The sequence below is a fragment of the Giraffa tippelskirchi genome, chromosome 9 (assembly GCF_054371585.1).
Source record: "Giraffa tippelskirchi isolate mGirTip1 chromosome 9, T2T-mGirTip1v1.2.pri, whole genome shotgun sequence".
NCBI classification, from domain to species: Eukaryota; Metazoa; Chordata; class Mammalia; order Artiodactyla; family Giraffidae; genus Giraffa; species Giraffa tippelskirchi.
Genome location: NC_137283.1, coordinates 73,616,959 through 73,632,049, shown reverse-complemented (window position 1 = coordinate 73,632,049; position 15,091 = coordinate 73,616,959). Strand labels below are relative to the sequence as shown.

At 40.0% G+C, this 15,091-nt stretch overlaps 1 protein-coding gene and 1 long non-coding RNA gene across 4 annotated transcripts in view; one reads left to right on the top strand and one right to left on the bottom strand.

The window, feature by feature from the left end:
* Nucleotides 1–15,091, top strand: part of SDHAF4 (succinate dehydrogenase complex assembly factor 4) — a 38,956-nt gene that overhangs the window by 12,075 nt on the left and 11,790 nt on the right. For both annotated transcript variants that reach the window (XR_014065199.1, XM_081529386.1), the window contains exon 2: nt 5,478–5,627. Coding sequence is in view for 1 of the 2 variants with exons in the window: in XM_081529386.1 (XP_081385512.1) it covers nt 5,478–5,627 (150 nt within the window). In the remaining variant the exon portion in view is untranslated. The remainder of the gene's footprint in view (nt 1–5,477; nt 5,628–15,091) is intronic.
* Nucleotides 3,507–15,091, bottom strand: part of LOC145521176 (uncharacterized) — a 39,540-nt gene continuing 27,955 nt past the window's right edge. For both annotated transcript variants that reach the window (XR_014065201.1, XR_014065200.1), the window contains exon 3: nt 3,507–5,313. This is a non-coding gene — a long non-coding RNA (uncharacterized LOC145521176). The remainder of the gene's footprint in view (nt 5,314–15,091) is intronic.

Here is a 15,091-nt window from a genome sequence, read left to right as displayed (position 1 = left end):
CTGATGGTGACTGCAGCCATAAAATTAAAAGATACTTACTCCTTGAAAGAAAAGTTATGACCAACCTAGACAGTATATTTGGAGAAGGCAGTGGCACCCCACTCCAGTACTTTTGCCTGGAAAATCCCATGGACGGAGGAGCCTGGTAGGCTACAGTCCATGGGGTTGCTAAGAGTCAGACACAACTGAGTGACTTCACTTTCACTTTTCCCTTTCATGCACTGGAGAAGGAAATGGCAACCCACTCCAGTATTCTTGCCTGGAGAATCCCAGGGATGGTGGAGCCTGGTGGGCTGCCGTCTATGGGGTCGCACGGAGTCAGACACAACTGAAGCGACTTAGCAGCAGCAGCAGCAGACAGCACATTAAAAAGCAGAGACATTACTTTGCCAACAAAGGTTCATCTAGTCAAGGCTGTGGTTTTTCCAGTAGTCATGTATAGATGTGAGATTTGGGTTATAAAGAAAACTGAGCGCCGAAGAATTGATGCTTTTCAACTGTAGTGTTGGAGAAGACTCTTGAGAGTCCCTTGGACTGCAAGGAGATCCAACCAGTCCATTCTAAGGGAAATCAGTCCTGAATATTCATTGAAAGGACTGATGCTGAAGCTGAAACTCCAATATTTTGGCCACCTTATGCAAAGAGCTGATTCATTTGAAAAGACCCTGATGCTGAAGGCAGAAGGAGAAGGGGACAACAGAGGATGAGGTGGTTGGATGGCATCACCAACTCAATGAACATGAGTTTGAGTAAACTCTGGGAGCTGGTGATGGACAGGGAGGCCTGGCATGCTGCCGTCCATGGGGTCACAAAGAGTCAGACAAGACTGAGCCACTGAACTCAACTGAGTACTGCCAGACCATCTTAACTGTCTCCTCAGAGAGCAATATGCAGGTAAAGAAGCAATTGTTAGAACCAGATGTGAAACAATGGACTAGTTCAAAATCAGGAATGAAGTATGTCAAGGCTGTATATTGTCACTCTTCTTATTTAACTTATGTGCTGATTTCATCATGTGAAATTCCGGATTGAATAGTAAGTCATAAGCTGGAATCAAGGTTGCCAGGAGAAGTAGAAACCACCTCAGATATGCAGATAATACCATTCTAATGGCAGAAAGTGAAGAGAAACTACAGAGCCTCTTGATGAGGGTGAAAGAGGACAGTGAAAAACCTGGCTCTAAGCTCAGCATTCAAAAAAATAAGATCATGGCATCCAGTCCCATCATTTCATAGCAAATAGATGAAGAAAAAGTGGAAACCGTGACAGATTTTATTTTCTTGAGTTCCAGGATCACTGCAGACGGTGACTGCAGGCACAAAATTAAAAGGCACTTATTCATTGGAAGAAAAGCTATGACAAACCTTGACAGCGTATTAAAAAGTGGGGACGTCATTTTGCCAACAAAGGCATGTATAGTCAAAGTTGTTATTTTTCAGTAGTCATGTATGGATGTGAGAGTTGGAACATAAAGAAGGCTGAGCTCCAAAGAATTAGTGCTTGCAAATCGTGGTGCTGGAAGACTCTTGAGAGTTCCTTGGACTGCAGGAAGATCAAACTCATCCATCCTAAAAGAAATCAACCCTGAATATTCATTGGAAGGACTGGTGCACTTCTGTGTCTGAAGATGCATTCCTGATGTATCCACGGAGAGAGATGTATTCCATGTCCACCTATTCCTCCACCATCTTATTCTCATTATATTTATTTTCTTAATCATTGAATTTTATGGGCCCTTTCATTGAGGAAAAAGACGAATTTGCATTACAGTTGGTCATTCAGAGAGTCAGCAATGTTATCAGTCACTGAGATCTATGCAGTGGATATGCAGAATGTATTATTTTGAAATTGTTAATGTAGTTTGTGTGTTAACTTTTTGTAATCTTGCAAACATGTCTTGTAAGTTCCAAATTGGCTGTGGAAGGTATGTATGTATAGACACACAGAGACACACACACACACATACGTACACACATACATTCAAATACTTGTATGTATGTATATTTGCGTGTGTGTGTATATATATATATAATTTTTTAAAGCAAGGGTAGAATCATGTAGTGATTGTTAGAAAATGAATAAAATATGTGTAATGAAAGAAAATTCTAATTATATGTAATACTTCCCAGGAGCTTCCAGATAATTCTATAATAATAATAGATACAGTTTGTCACTATGCTAGGTGCTTTGAATGAATTGCCCTATTCAGTCATCTCATGAGATAGGTACTATTATTATCTTCAGTTTAGAGGGGGAAGAAATGGATTTAAAGAGGGAAAAGAACTCGACAAGGATCAAACAACTAGTAAGCAGTTATTTTAGTTTCCTATTGCTGGTATAGTGAAATCCCACACACTCAGTGACTTAAAAACCCTTACAGCTCTGGAGGTGAGAAATCTGAAACAGGCCTCTGTGTGTGGACACCAAGGTGTTAGGGTTGCGTTTCTTCTGGAGGCTCCTGGGGAGGATCTGTTTCCTCCCTCTTCCAACTCCCAGAGGCTGCTCAATCTCCTTGTTGGTGGCCCTTTCCTCCATCATCAGAATCAGCAGCATCGTCAGGTCTTGTCTCCTGCCCCCCTCTGGTTCTCTCTTCTAATTCTCTCTTCCCCTTTCAAGGACCTTTGTGATTAAAGTAGACCCACGCAGATCCCTAGATCAGGATCATCTGATTTGCAACCTCAATTCCATCTGCTATCTAATTCTCTTCCACCATCTGACCTAACCCTCACAAAGATTCTGAATATTAGGTTCTCACCCTATTTCAGGGCCATTAAAGCGCTGCCACAGTGGTGTGACTGGAACTAGTATCCACCTCTGTCTCTAAAGCCATTCCTTCACAGACTTGAAAACCCTCATCCCAGAGGTTGTTTTTCAGAGTGGTTTTGCCCTTATTGAACATTATCTCAATAAGGGTTGGATAACTTTCATAATACTGAAAACTTTTGTTGTGGTTCTGTTACTTAGTCATGTCCATCTCTTTACAACCCCATGAACTGCAGCACACCAGGCCTCCCTGTCCATCACCAACTCCTGGAGCTTACTCAAGCTCATGTCCATTGAGTCAGTGATGCCATCCAACCGTCTCATCCTCTGTCGTCCCCTTCTCCCACCTTCAATCTTTCCCAGCATCAGGGTCTTTTCCAGTGAGTCAGTTCCTCTCATCAGGTGACCAAAGTATTGGACCTGCAGCTTCAGCATCAGTCCTTCCAATGAATATTCTGAAAACGTACCTTTCTCATTATAACATAGAAAGTGATCACATTTATACATTGCAGGTGTCCAGTGGGCTTTCCTGGTTACTCAGTGGTAAACAATCTACCTGCCAATGCAGGAGACATGGGTTCGATCCCTGAGTTGGGAAGATCCCCTGGAGAAGGAAATGGCAACCCACTCCAGTATTCTTGCCTGAAGAATCCCATGGACAGAGGAACCTGGCAGACTGCACTCTATGGGTCACAAAAGAGTCAGACACAACTTAATGACTAAAACAACAGCAACAACAGGTGCCCGGTACATTTAAAAATGTTTAATTGACAGAAAAAGAGGACCATTATTAGAATTTAAGAGTCCTAAATACAATTCCTTGTGACATCTTGAAATTTAAATACTAAGTATTATCATTTAAAAGTTCCTACTACTTACTTACCCTTAGTGACCTGATCCCTGGTATTTTGGGCATTGTTTCAAATAGGAATCATTATTTTATATATGTTTTTACAATTTTTATATTGATCAACTTATTTCAAAGCTCTTCTCTTCAAACTGATAGCATTCAGTTCAGTTCAGTCACTGAGTCGTGTCCGACTCTTTGTGACTCCATGAATTGCAGCATTCCAGGCCTCCCTGTCCATCACCAACTGCCGGAGTCTACCCAAACCCATGTCTACCCAAACCCATGTCATCCTCTGTCGTCCCCTACTCCTGCCCCCAATCCTTCCCAGCATCAGGGTCTTTTCCAGTGAGTCAGTTCCTCTCATCAGGTGGTCAAAGTTTTGGAGTTTCAGCTTCAACATCAGTCCTTCCAATAAACACCCAGGACTGATCTCCTTTAGGATGGACTGGTTGGATCTCCTTGCAGTCCAAGGGACTCTCAACAGTCTTCTCCAACACCACAGTTCAAAAGCATCAATTCTTCGGTGCTCAGCTTTCTTCACCATCCAACTCTCACATCCATACATGACTACCGGAAAAACCATAGCCTTGACTAGTCGGACCTTTGTTGGCAAAGTAATGTCTCTGCTTTTAAATATGCTATCTAGGTTGGTCATAACTTTCCTTCCAAGGAGTTAGCGTCTTTTAATTTCATGGCTGCAATCACCATCAGCAGTGATTTTGGAGCCCAAAAAAATAAAGTCTGACACTGTTTCCACTGTTTACCCATCTATTTCCCATGAAGTGATGGGACCAGATGCCATGATCTTAGTTTTCTGAACGTTGAGCTTTAAGCCATCTTTTTCACTCTCCTCTTTCACTTTCATCAAGAGGCTCTTTAGTTCTTCTTCACTTTCTGCCATAAGGGTGGTGTCATCTGCATATCTGAGGTTATTGATATTTCTCCCGGCAATCTTGATTCCAGTTTGTGTTTCATCCAGCCCAGCGTTTCTCTTGATGTACTCTGCATAGAAGTTAAATAAGCAGGCTGATAATACACAGCTCTGAGGTACTCCTTTTCCTATTTGGAACCAGTCTGTTGTTCCATGTCCAGTTCTAACTGTTGCTTCCTGACCTGCATACAGGTTTCTCAAGAGACAGTCAGATGTTCTGCTATTCCCATCTCTTTAAGAATTTTCCACAGTTTATTGTGATCCACACAGTCAAAGGCTTTGGCATAGTCAATAAAGCAGAAATAGATGTTTTTCTGGAACTCTCTTGCTTTTTTGATGATCCAACGGATGTTGGCAATTTGATCTCTGGTTCCTCTGCCTTTTCTAAAACTAGCTTGAACATCTGGAGGTTAACGGTTCACGTATTGCTGAAGCCTGGCTTGGAGAATTTTGAGCATTACTTTACTAGCGTGTGAGATGAGTGCAGTTGTGTAGTAGTTTGAGCATTCTTTGGCATTGCCTTTCTTTGTGATTGGAATGAAAACTGACCTGTTCCAGTTCTGTGGCCCCTGCTGAGTTTTCCAGATTTGCTGGCATATTGAGTGCAGCACTTTCACAGCATTATGTTTGAGGATTTGAAATAGCTCAACTGGAATTCCATCACCTCCACTAGCTTTGTTCATAGTGATGCTTTCTAAGGCCCACTTGACTTCACATTCCAGGATGTCTAGCTCTAGGTTGGTTGCCTCCAAAGAAGGTAACTGGCTGTCTGAAAGATAGGGGCAAAAGGAAGAATTGTCAGTATATTTCCTTTTGTACTTTTAAATTTTGATAAATGTGAATGTATAAGGTTAAAACAAGTAAGTAAAAGTTTTAAATTTGGAATAGAATAAATGAACAGCTTTTGTTTTTTCACTGTCTTCACTTTGCCAGGATCACCCCTTCTGCCTAATTCTTTGAGGAAAATAAATTCTCAAGGAGGAAAACCTGAACCTAGCAAACAACCTCTTAAGAAGCCAAAGTTACCAGAAGGTCGTTTTGATGCGCCAGAAGATTCCAATTTAGAGAAGGAACCACTGACAAGTGAGTATAGTTAAACTCCTCTCTTAATTTTTGAGGTCTCAAAGAAAGTCTTTCTGTTACTGAGAAAAAAATTAAAGACGCATATTATTGTTTATAATTCTTCATTAACAGTAATAAAGAATATTTCAACAATGAATAAAATTGCTGTATTGACCATCAATATGTATGGGTTTTAAAAAGAGATTTACAGGCCCTTGGCAGTGATTGATTATGTTTGCTCATGTATTCGATTCCATTATTCACGTGAAAAAAATATATGAATTAAGAATGACTTTGATGCAAATAACAGAAACCTACTTAAACAGCCTTAACAGAAGGTAGGGTGTGGTGTTAGTAAGGTGCAGGGAACAGGTTAGGCTCTCTAGAGCAGTAATGCTGCTGGCCGTTGGAGGGAAATGGCCCTCAGGACAATGTGGAAACCAGATATTCTTTCTCCTTCTCTTGTCTCTGGTCGGCACTGAACTTTCTTCTGTCTCCATACTCCCTTCTGAGTCCACTGGGTAGAAAGTAACTGCTCCCAGCAGCTACTCAGTTCAAGAGAATATCGTTTCTTAATGTTAATTTCAAATTCCTTAAGAAGAAAGCTCATCGGCCCAGCTTGGATCTGGTGTCCACAGCTAAGTCAGCCAGTGGCCAGGGTCCTGGGTCCCAGGTGAAAGAGGTTGTTCTCACTGTAACCATGTGATTTGGGGAAAGAAGGGGAAGTTTGGAGAATAAAGAGGTTTTCTGGAGAGGAAGGATGATAGACCAAACATTATTTTGTATTCAGTATGTACAGATTTTGGCTCATGTCTTAAAGCTTTGGGGTTTTTTAAAGTACTGCTTTGTTCTCATGCTATATCCTTTCGTACCTTTGAATTGTGGAAAATGTGCAAACATTAGCTATTCAAAAAGTAGTATTTCATACAGCATAAGTGTAAACATGCCACTTTTTAACCTTGGCAAGGTTGCCCTGCTTGTGTGATTTTTCCAGTTTCATGAGAGGTAACCCATCTATATAGTGAAGCATCTTAGGTGAGAATATACCAGTAGGATACAGGGACCTGTGTCTGGAATTCTTTCTAGAATATAAAACTTTGGGGTTTTGCTCACTCATGAAATATTTCAGTTATGGCACTGTATCAAGCCCAGTCTAATAAGCAGATCGACCAGCCAAGACGACGGAGACTTCTAAAAGTTGTTATAATCTGGAGGTAAAATGTTCCTTCGAAGGTTTTAGCTAAGCACAAAAATCTGAGAGGAAAGATTTACTTACAGTGTCTCATATAAAAGCAGCAGTTTCAGAAATAGACTCTCACATATATGCTTAATTAATTCTTGACAAGCATGCCAAGACCATTAAGTGGGGAAAAGAAAAGTCTTTTCAGCAAGTGATGCTTTGAAAACTGGATATCCACATGCAAAAGAATGAAATTGGACCCCTTACCTTATACCATATTCAAAAAGTAACTGTAAGTATATCAAAGACCTACACTTAAGAGGCAAAACTGTAAAACTCTTAGAAGAAAATTGGAGAAAATCTTTATGTCCTTGATTTGACAATGATTTCGTGCATGTGACACCAAAAGCACAACCAACAAACATAAAAATACATGAACAAGAAATCATCAAAATTAAGAAATTCTGTTTATCCAAGAACATTATCAAGAAAGTGAAAAAAATAACCTATGGAATGGGGGAAAATATTTGGAAATCATATTATCTGAAAAGAATTAATATCCAGAATATGAAAAAACTACAACTCAGCAACAAAAACAATCCAATTCAAAAATGGGCAAACAACTCAAATAGACATTTCTTCAAAGAAGATATACAAATGACCAACATACATTTGAAAAGATCCTCAACGTCACTAATCATTAAGGAAATACAAATCAAAACCACGGTGACACACCGTTTCACACCATCTCTGTAGTTTAAGGAAAACTGCAAAATAATAACTGATGGTGACAGTGTGGAGAAATTGGAACCACACGTTTCTGGTTGGAATGTAAAATGATACAACTGCTAAGGAAAACAGTTTTGCAACTTCCCGAAAAGTAAAATTTAGAACTACCATGTGACCTTGCAATTTTACTCCTAGATATAAATCCAAAATAATTAAAAACAGAGATTTAAACAGATATCTGCACATCCATGCTGTATTCACAACAGCCAAAAGATAGAAACAACTTAGAAGTCCATTGATGAATAGATAAACAGTGTGTTCTGTACACATAGTGAAGTACTATTCAGTCATAAAAAGTAATGGCATTTTGATATATGCCACAACATGGGTGGACCTTGAAACATTATGCTTAGTGAAACAAGAGAGACGCGGAAGGGCAAATATTATATGATTCCATCTATACTAGGTACCCAGAGTATGCAAATTCATAAATTCAGAAGGTAGATTAGAGGTCATCAAGGTCGAGAGAGAAGAGGAAGGGAAAATTTATTTAGTGGATACATAGTTTATACTGGGGATGATGAAAAGTTTGGGGTATAGTGTTATGGTTACACAGCATTGTGAATATTTAATGTCACTAAATTGTACCCTTATAAATGATTAAAGTTACAAATACATATTAGAAAGAAGAAAGTATGTTTCAGAAGTTAATCATCTCTGACATTGCTAGGCATTCATCGTAATTTTTGAGTTACTGAAGTTCATGTTGAGGATAATTAGCTTTTCAGTCTTCATTTTATCTGAACTGTCTCCAGCCTTTGACAGTAACAGCTACTGCTTATGGAAATCTATTTTGGTTTCAGTTATGCTGTCTTCAGTTTCTCATTCTGCTTCTTGAAACATTTCTTCTTGGTCTCTTTTTTAAACTCCTCTGTATCTACTCAACTCCCAAATGTATGTATTTGCCAGATCTTTGTCTTGAGCCCCCTAAACATCCTAGAAGAGCTCATAGCTTCCTAAGATTATCTGAAGTGTCATGTATGTGTTGATGATTCACACATTTATACCTCTAGTCGTACCTCTCTCCTGAGCTGCTCCTGTCTACGACAGCAACGTCTTTGTATATTCCAGATGTATTTCAAATCAGTACATCTAAAACTGAACTCATCCTCTTCTCAGTGTTCCCTTCCAGCGGTCCTACTCCAGTCTTCTTCCTTCTAGATTCCCAATATATCCCATCAACCCAGTCACCCAAGCCCGAAATCTGGGGATAATCCTTCACTCCTGCCTCTTCCTGTGTCCTGGATCCAATCACTAACCGAGTCTTTTTGGTTCTACTTTCTTAATGTCTCTTGAACTCATCTCCTCTTTTCCATTTTATTGTTGTTCAGTCCCCAAGTCGTGCCCAAGTCTTTGCAACCCCATGGACTGCAGCACGCCAGACATCCCTGTCCTTCACTGTCTCCCAGAGTTTACTCAGTTTCATGTCCATTGAGTCCGTGATGCCGTCTAACCATCTCATCTCTGCCACCCTTCTCCTTGTGCCTTCGGTCTTTCCCAGCATCAGGGTCTTTTCCAGTGAGTTGGCTCTTCTCCTCGGGTGGCTGAAGTATTGGAGCTTCAGCTTCAGCATCAGTCCTTCCATTGAATATTCAGGGTTGGTTTCTTTTAGTCCAAGGAGTCCATCCTATTAATAAAGCCTAAATCCTGGCTGTCTCTAGTTCTTTTGGTCTCCTAGCAAGTCTGTCTTTTTCCTTGTTGTTTTCCCTCTAATCTAGTCTCACAGCCTCTAGTACATACTTTATAGCTAGCCACGTGTCTGATGCAAAGGTGAATAAGGAAAGGAAAATGAAATACGTAGATTACTATCAACAGGACATTGTGTGGTAACCAACATGAGAGATACACAGGAAGAGGTCAGAGAGAAGTAGACAAAAGAGAGAACATTTGAGCTGAGGTTTAAAGGAACAGTGAAACTGTGACAAGTAGATAGGAGCTGCGGGGGATGTTTCCAATGAAGAGAAACAGGGATGATCAGAAAGAAAAGACCGGGAACATGACACATGAAAGAAGTAGCCAGTGCATAAACTGTGTATAGTGGATTAATAGAAAATAAGGCTGGAAAAGTAGATTCGGTTCAAATCTGAGAGGACTTGAAGTAAATGGGCTTTTTGCAGTGGACAGTGAGGAATACACTGAATGTTACTGGATGGAAGTTGTTTTAATCATCTTCTTAAAGTATAATCTGCATATAATAATATTTACCCATTTTAAGTGAAACAGTTCATTAAATTTTAACATGATTACAGTCATGTAACCAACACAAAGAATAACACAGTTCCACCCCTCAAAGACTCCCATGCCTGTTTATACTTAGTCTCATTCTCACATCCCCCTGGCAACCTTTGATCTCTATCACTATAGTTTTGCCTTCTTTTTGTAGAATTTTAACCAAATCTTACAGTAGATAGTCTTTTGTGTCTGCCTTCTTTCATTTAATATGATTGGGGGTGGTATTCTGTTTTTGAAATACTAATCCAGCTTTCTATGCAGGTTAGGCTGGAGCCATGAGAGTTAGAAAACAGAGATGAGTTAGAAATCTGTTGCATTCATCTAGAATGAGACTCAGAACATGATTTGGAGTTGATTTCAGACACCCAGCCTCCAGAAGTGTAAGAAAATTAATTTCTGTTTTTTAAAACCACCCAGTTTGTGGTATTTTGTTATGGCAGCCCAGTCCACACTAAGACACCAAGGAGTCCCAGAGATATGGGAGAGGGAAGACTCCTACTCGAGAGGCTTTCAGAGGAAGTCAGAGCAAGGAGTTCTTTAGAAAACAGAATAATGATGAGGGGGAAGGACAGTGTATTCACAGTGGAGATAGAATTTTAAAATGAATGAGTATTTGGAAATTTTCAAGGTAAATTCTGTATCTCCTTTCTTTTGCTTAGAGGGGGACTACAAGATTTGGGTGATGATTTAGTTTTCTAAAGAGATGTAGTTTGGGGAGGTTGATTGAGATGATGGAGTAAAAGGACATGGAGCTCAACTTCCCTCACGAACACATCAAAAATACAACTACATATGAACAGTTTTCACTGGAAACTGGCAGAAAGACTGGTATAATCAAGGCTGTAAAAAAGATCCACACATAATTGGGTTGGAAGGAAAGAAAAGTGATCAGGTCAGAACCCGTGCCCTTGGGAGAGGACTCAGAGGAAATGGGAGAGTACATGATGGAGACATACTCTAGGGAATGAGCTATGAGAACCACAGATTGGGTGCTTCCGTCCTGGCATCTTACACAGTGGAGGCAAGCCCCCTTGGCTGGTTGGATGGTGACTGGGACTAACAGGAAGGCAGTGGGACACCTGGACTCTGCTTATGAGGAGGGTGCATGCAGGCTTAACCCAGAGGCAGGACAGAGAGAGGTCTGCTCCAGCTGCTGCCAGCTTTCCTGTGACTACCTCAGTGTGCACCTCAACCCAAGACAAGCCAACTCTCTGGCTCCATTCATACCATGTCATGGTGTGGCCCTGAATCTGGCAGCCACAACCAGGAAGAAGATTAAGCCATAGGATGCAGAGGTGATCCAGTCCCAGCGTGGCTTACATGAGTTGAGAACCTGGACAGACCCCATTTGCTTTAACACTTCCCACTCTGGGGCAAGGAGAGAGGAAAAGACACACTTAAAGGGAACAGAACCAGTTCATGCCTGACCTTTGGGCTTCAGCTCTAGCAACCTGGGGTTATACCTCCCCCCAGTAGGGCAGTGACAGCCACCTAGCTGTGGCAAAGGGTGTCCCACCCCACACCTGGCTCCAGCTCTAGCCCCTCCACCACCAGGCCCACCTTCTGCCAAGGAGATAGCTATCTGCACAGCCAGAGGAAAGATGTGACCTGAATCCATGTCAGATTCAGCTCTCCCACCAAAGGCATTCAGCACACACAGTCTGTATAGGGACACTCCCACATAAGAGCACCCCTTCAGACAAAATGTTTGATCTAAATTCCTCGAGAGAGAGAAAGTTAAGCAAAATGAAAAGGCAGAGAAATTTCTCTCAATAGAGCAGTAGGAAGCCCCTGAAAAAACAACTAGTGAAATAGATAATTGACTAGATAAAAAATTCAAAGCATTTGTTATAAAAATGTTAATTAGGGGAAAGAATATATCTGCATAGCAATATTTTTAACAAGGAACTAGAGAATATAAAAAAACCCTCCAATCAGAAATGAAGAATTCTTTATCTGAAGTAAAAGAACACACTGAAAGGAGTGAGTAGCTGGCTAAGTGACACAGAAGGATGCACATGTGATCTGGAAGACAGAACAATGGACATCACCCAGTCAGAACAGCAGAAAGAAAGGCAGATGCTTAAAAATGAAAACAATCCAGGAAATCTTTGGGATAACATATGAGGGAGTTAGAAGGAGAAGAGAGAAAGAGGAGATGGAAAATGTATTTGAGGAAATTATGACTGAAAAATTTCACAGTCTGAAGAAGAAAACAGGTACTGGAAGAGGGTCCCAAGAAGATGAATCCAAACAAATGCTCTCCAAGACATACCATAACTAAAGTGGCAAATGTTGAAGAGAATTCTGAAGGATACAAGAGAAAAATTATCATATACAAGGGAATCCCTATAAATCTATCACCTGCTTTCTCTGCAGAAACTTTACAGACCAGAAGGGAGCAGCAGATTTATTCAAAATCCAAAAGGGAAAACCCCTAACCCATGATACTCTTCCCAGCAAGATTATCATTAAAATAGGAGTGATGAAGAGCATCTCAGATAAACAAAAACAGAATTCATCATTATTAAATTTACCCTAAAAGAAATGTTGAAGGGACTTCTCTAAGTGGCAAAGCAGTAAACTATAGGGAAGGGGAAATCCTGCTATAAAAGGCAAATGTATAGTGAGGACTAAGGATCACCACTTAAATAAGTGTGCACACACTCAATCTTCTCCAATTCTTTGTGACCCCATAGACTGTAGCCCACCAGGATCCTCTGTTGATGGGATTTTTTTTCCAGGCAAGAATACTGGAGTAGATTGCCATTTCTTTCTCCAGGGGATCTTCCTGACCTAGGGATCAAACCGGCATCTCATGCATTTCCTGCATTAGCAGGTGAATGGATTCTTTACCAGTGAACCACCAGGGAAGCCTCATACCTATCAATAATTACTTTAAATGTCAAAGGACTAAAGACTCTAATCTAAAGACATAGGGTGGCTAATTTGATTAAAAATGAGGTCCTTCTATATGCTGCCTACAAGAGACTCACTTCAGAACTAAAGACAGAGACTTAAAGTGAAAGAATTGAAACAGTTATTTCATGCAAATAAAAATGATAAGAAAGCAGGGGTAGCAATACTCAGATAAAGTAGACTTTAAACAAAGACTGTAACAGTAGATGAAGAAGGGCATTATAATAATGATAAAGGGGTCAATTTAATAAGAGGATATTATCATTAACATATTTGCTGCTGATACAGGAACACCTAAATGTATAAAGCAAATATTAACAGACAAAAAGGGAGAACCCGATAATAACACAGTAATAGTAGGGTACTTTAATACCATACTTACATTAATGCGCAAATCATCCAGACAGAAAATTAGTAGGGAAACACTGGTCTTAAATAATACAATAGACCTCTTGGACTTAATGGATATGTACAGGACATTACATCCAAAAACAAAAGAATACACATTCTTGTCAAGTGCACACGGAACATTCTCCAGGATGGAACAAATGCTACGCCATAAAAGAAGTCCAAGCAAATATGAGAGGATAGAAATTATATCAAACATTGTTTTCTGACCATAGCAGTACAAAGCCAAAAGATCATTACAGAAAGAAAAATGGGTAAAGAGCAAACACTTAGACACTAGGCAGCATGCTATTAAAAAACCAGTGGGTCAATGAAGAAATCAAAGAGGAAATGAGAAAAGACCTCAAAACCAAAGAAAACGAAAATGCAACACTCCAAAATCGATGGGGTACGGCAAAAGCAGTTCTAAGAAGGAAGTTTATAGCTATACAGGCCGTCCTCAAGAAAGAAGAAAACAACCTAACCTACCACCTAAAAGAACTAGGAAAAGAAGAACAGACAAAGCCCAAAGTCAGCAATATGGAGAAAGGAAAGATTAGAGGGAAATAAATAGAGATCAATGAAAACAATAGAAAAGATCAGTGAGACCAAGAGCTGGCTCTTTGGAAAAATGAACAAAGCTGGTAGAGTTTTGTCAGGATTGCCAAGAAAAAAAGAAGACCCAAATAAATGAAAGGAGAAATAACAATGAAAATCACACAAATACAAAAGAATCACAAATAGTTATATGCCAATGAATTGGACAACCTAGAAGAAATAAATTTCTAGAAACATACAACCTGTCAAGACTGAAACAAGAAGACTTACACAACTTGGACAGACCAATCGTTAGTAGTGAAATTGAATCTGTAATTTTAAAACTCCCAGCAAACAAAAATCCAGGACTGGCCAATTTCAAAGGAGAATTCTACCCAACATGTAAATAACAGCTAATACCTAACCTTCTCAAACTATTCCAAAAAAGTGAAGAGGTCAGAACACTCTCAAATTCATTCTACAAGACCACCAGTAATGACCCTGGTATCAAAACCATGCAGAGACACTACAACAAAAGAAAGTTACAGGTCAGTATCTTTGATAAATATAGATTCTAAAATCCTCAACAAAATATTAGCAAACTGAATCCAAAAATATATTAAAAGGATTATATACAATGATCAATTTGAATTTATTTCAGAGACTCAAGGATTGTTCAGTATTTACAAATCAATTAATGTGATAGAGTACATTAACAAAAGGAAGGATGAAAACCACCTGATTATCTCAATAGATTCAGGAAACCTTTGAAAAAATTTATCACTCATTGTAAAACTCTTCATCTAAGTGGGTATATAGAGGGAACATATCTCAACATGATAAAGGCCACTTATGACAAATCCAAAGCTAATATCATATTCAACAGTAAAAGCTGAAAGCCTTTCTTCTAATTTAGCAACAAGACAGGGATGCCCACTCTTGCCACCTATCTAGCATCACATTGGAAGTTCTAGCCACAGCAGTAGAACAAGGAAGATAAATATGTATGCAAATGTGAAAGAAAGAAGTAAAAATGTCACTATTTGCAGATTCAGTTCAGTTCAGTTCAGTCGCTCAGTCGTGTCCGACTCTCTGCGACCCCATGAATTGCAGCACGCCAGGCCTCTCTGTCCATCACCAACTCCCGGAGTCTACCCAAACCCATGTTCATCGAGTCGGTGATGCCATCCAACCATCTCATCCTCTGTCGTCCCCTTCTCCTCCTGCCCCCAATCCTACCCAGCATTAGGGTCTTTTCCAATGAGTCAACCCTTCGCATGAGGTGGCCAAAGTATTGGAGCTTCAGCTTCAACATCAGACCTTCCAATGAACACCCAGGATTGATCTCTTTTAGGATGGATTGATTGGATCTCCTTGCAGTCCAAGAAACTCGCAAGAGTCTTCTCCAACACCACAGTTCAAAAGCATCAATTCTGCGGCG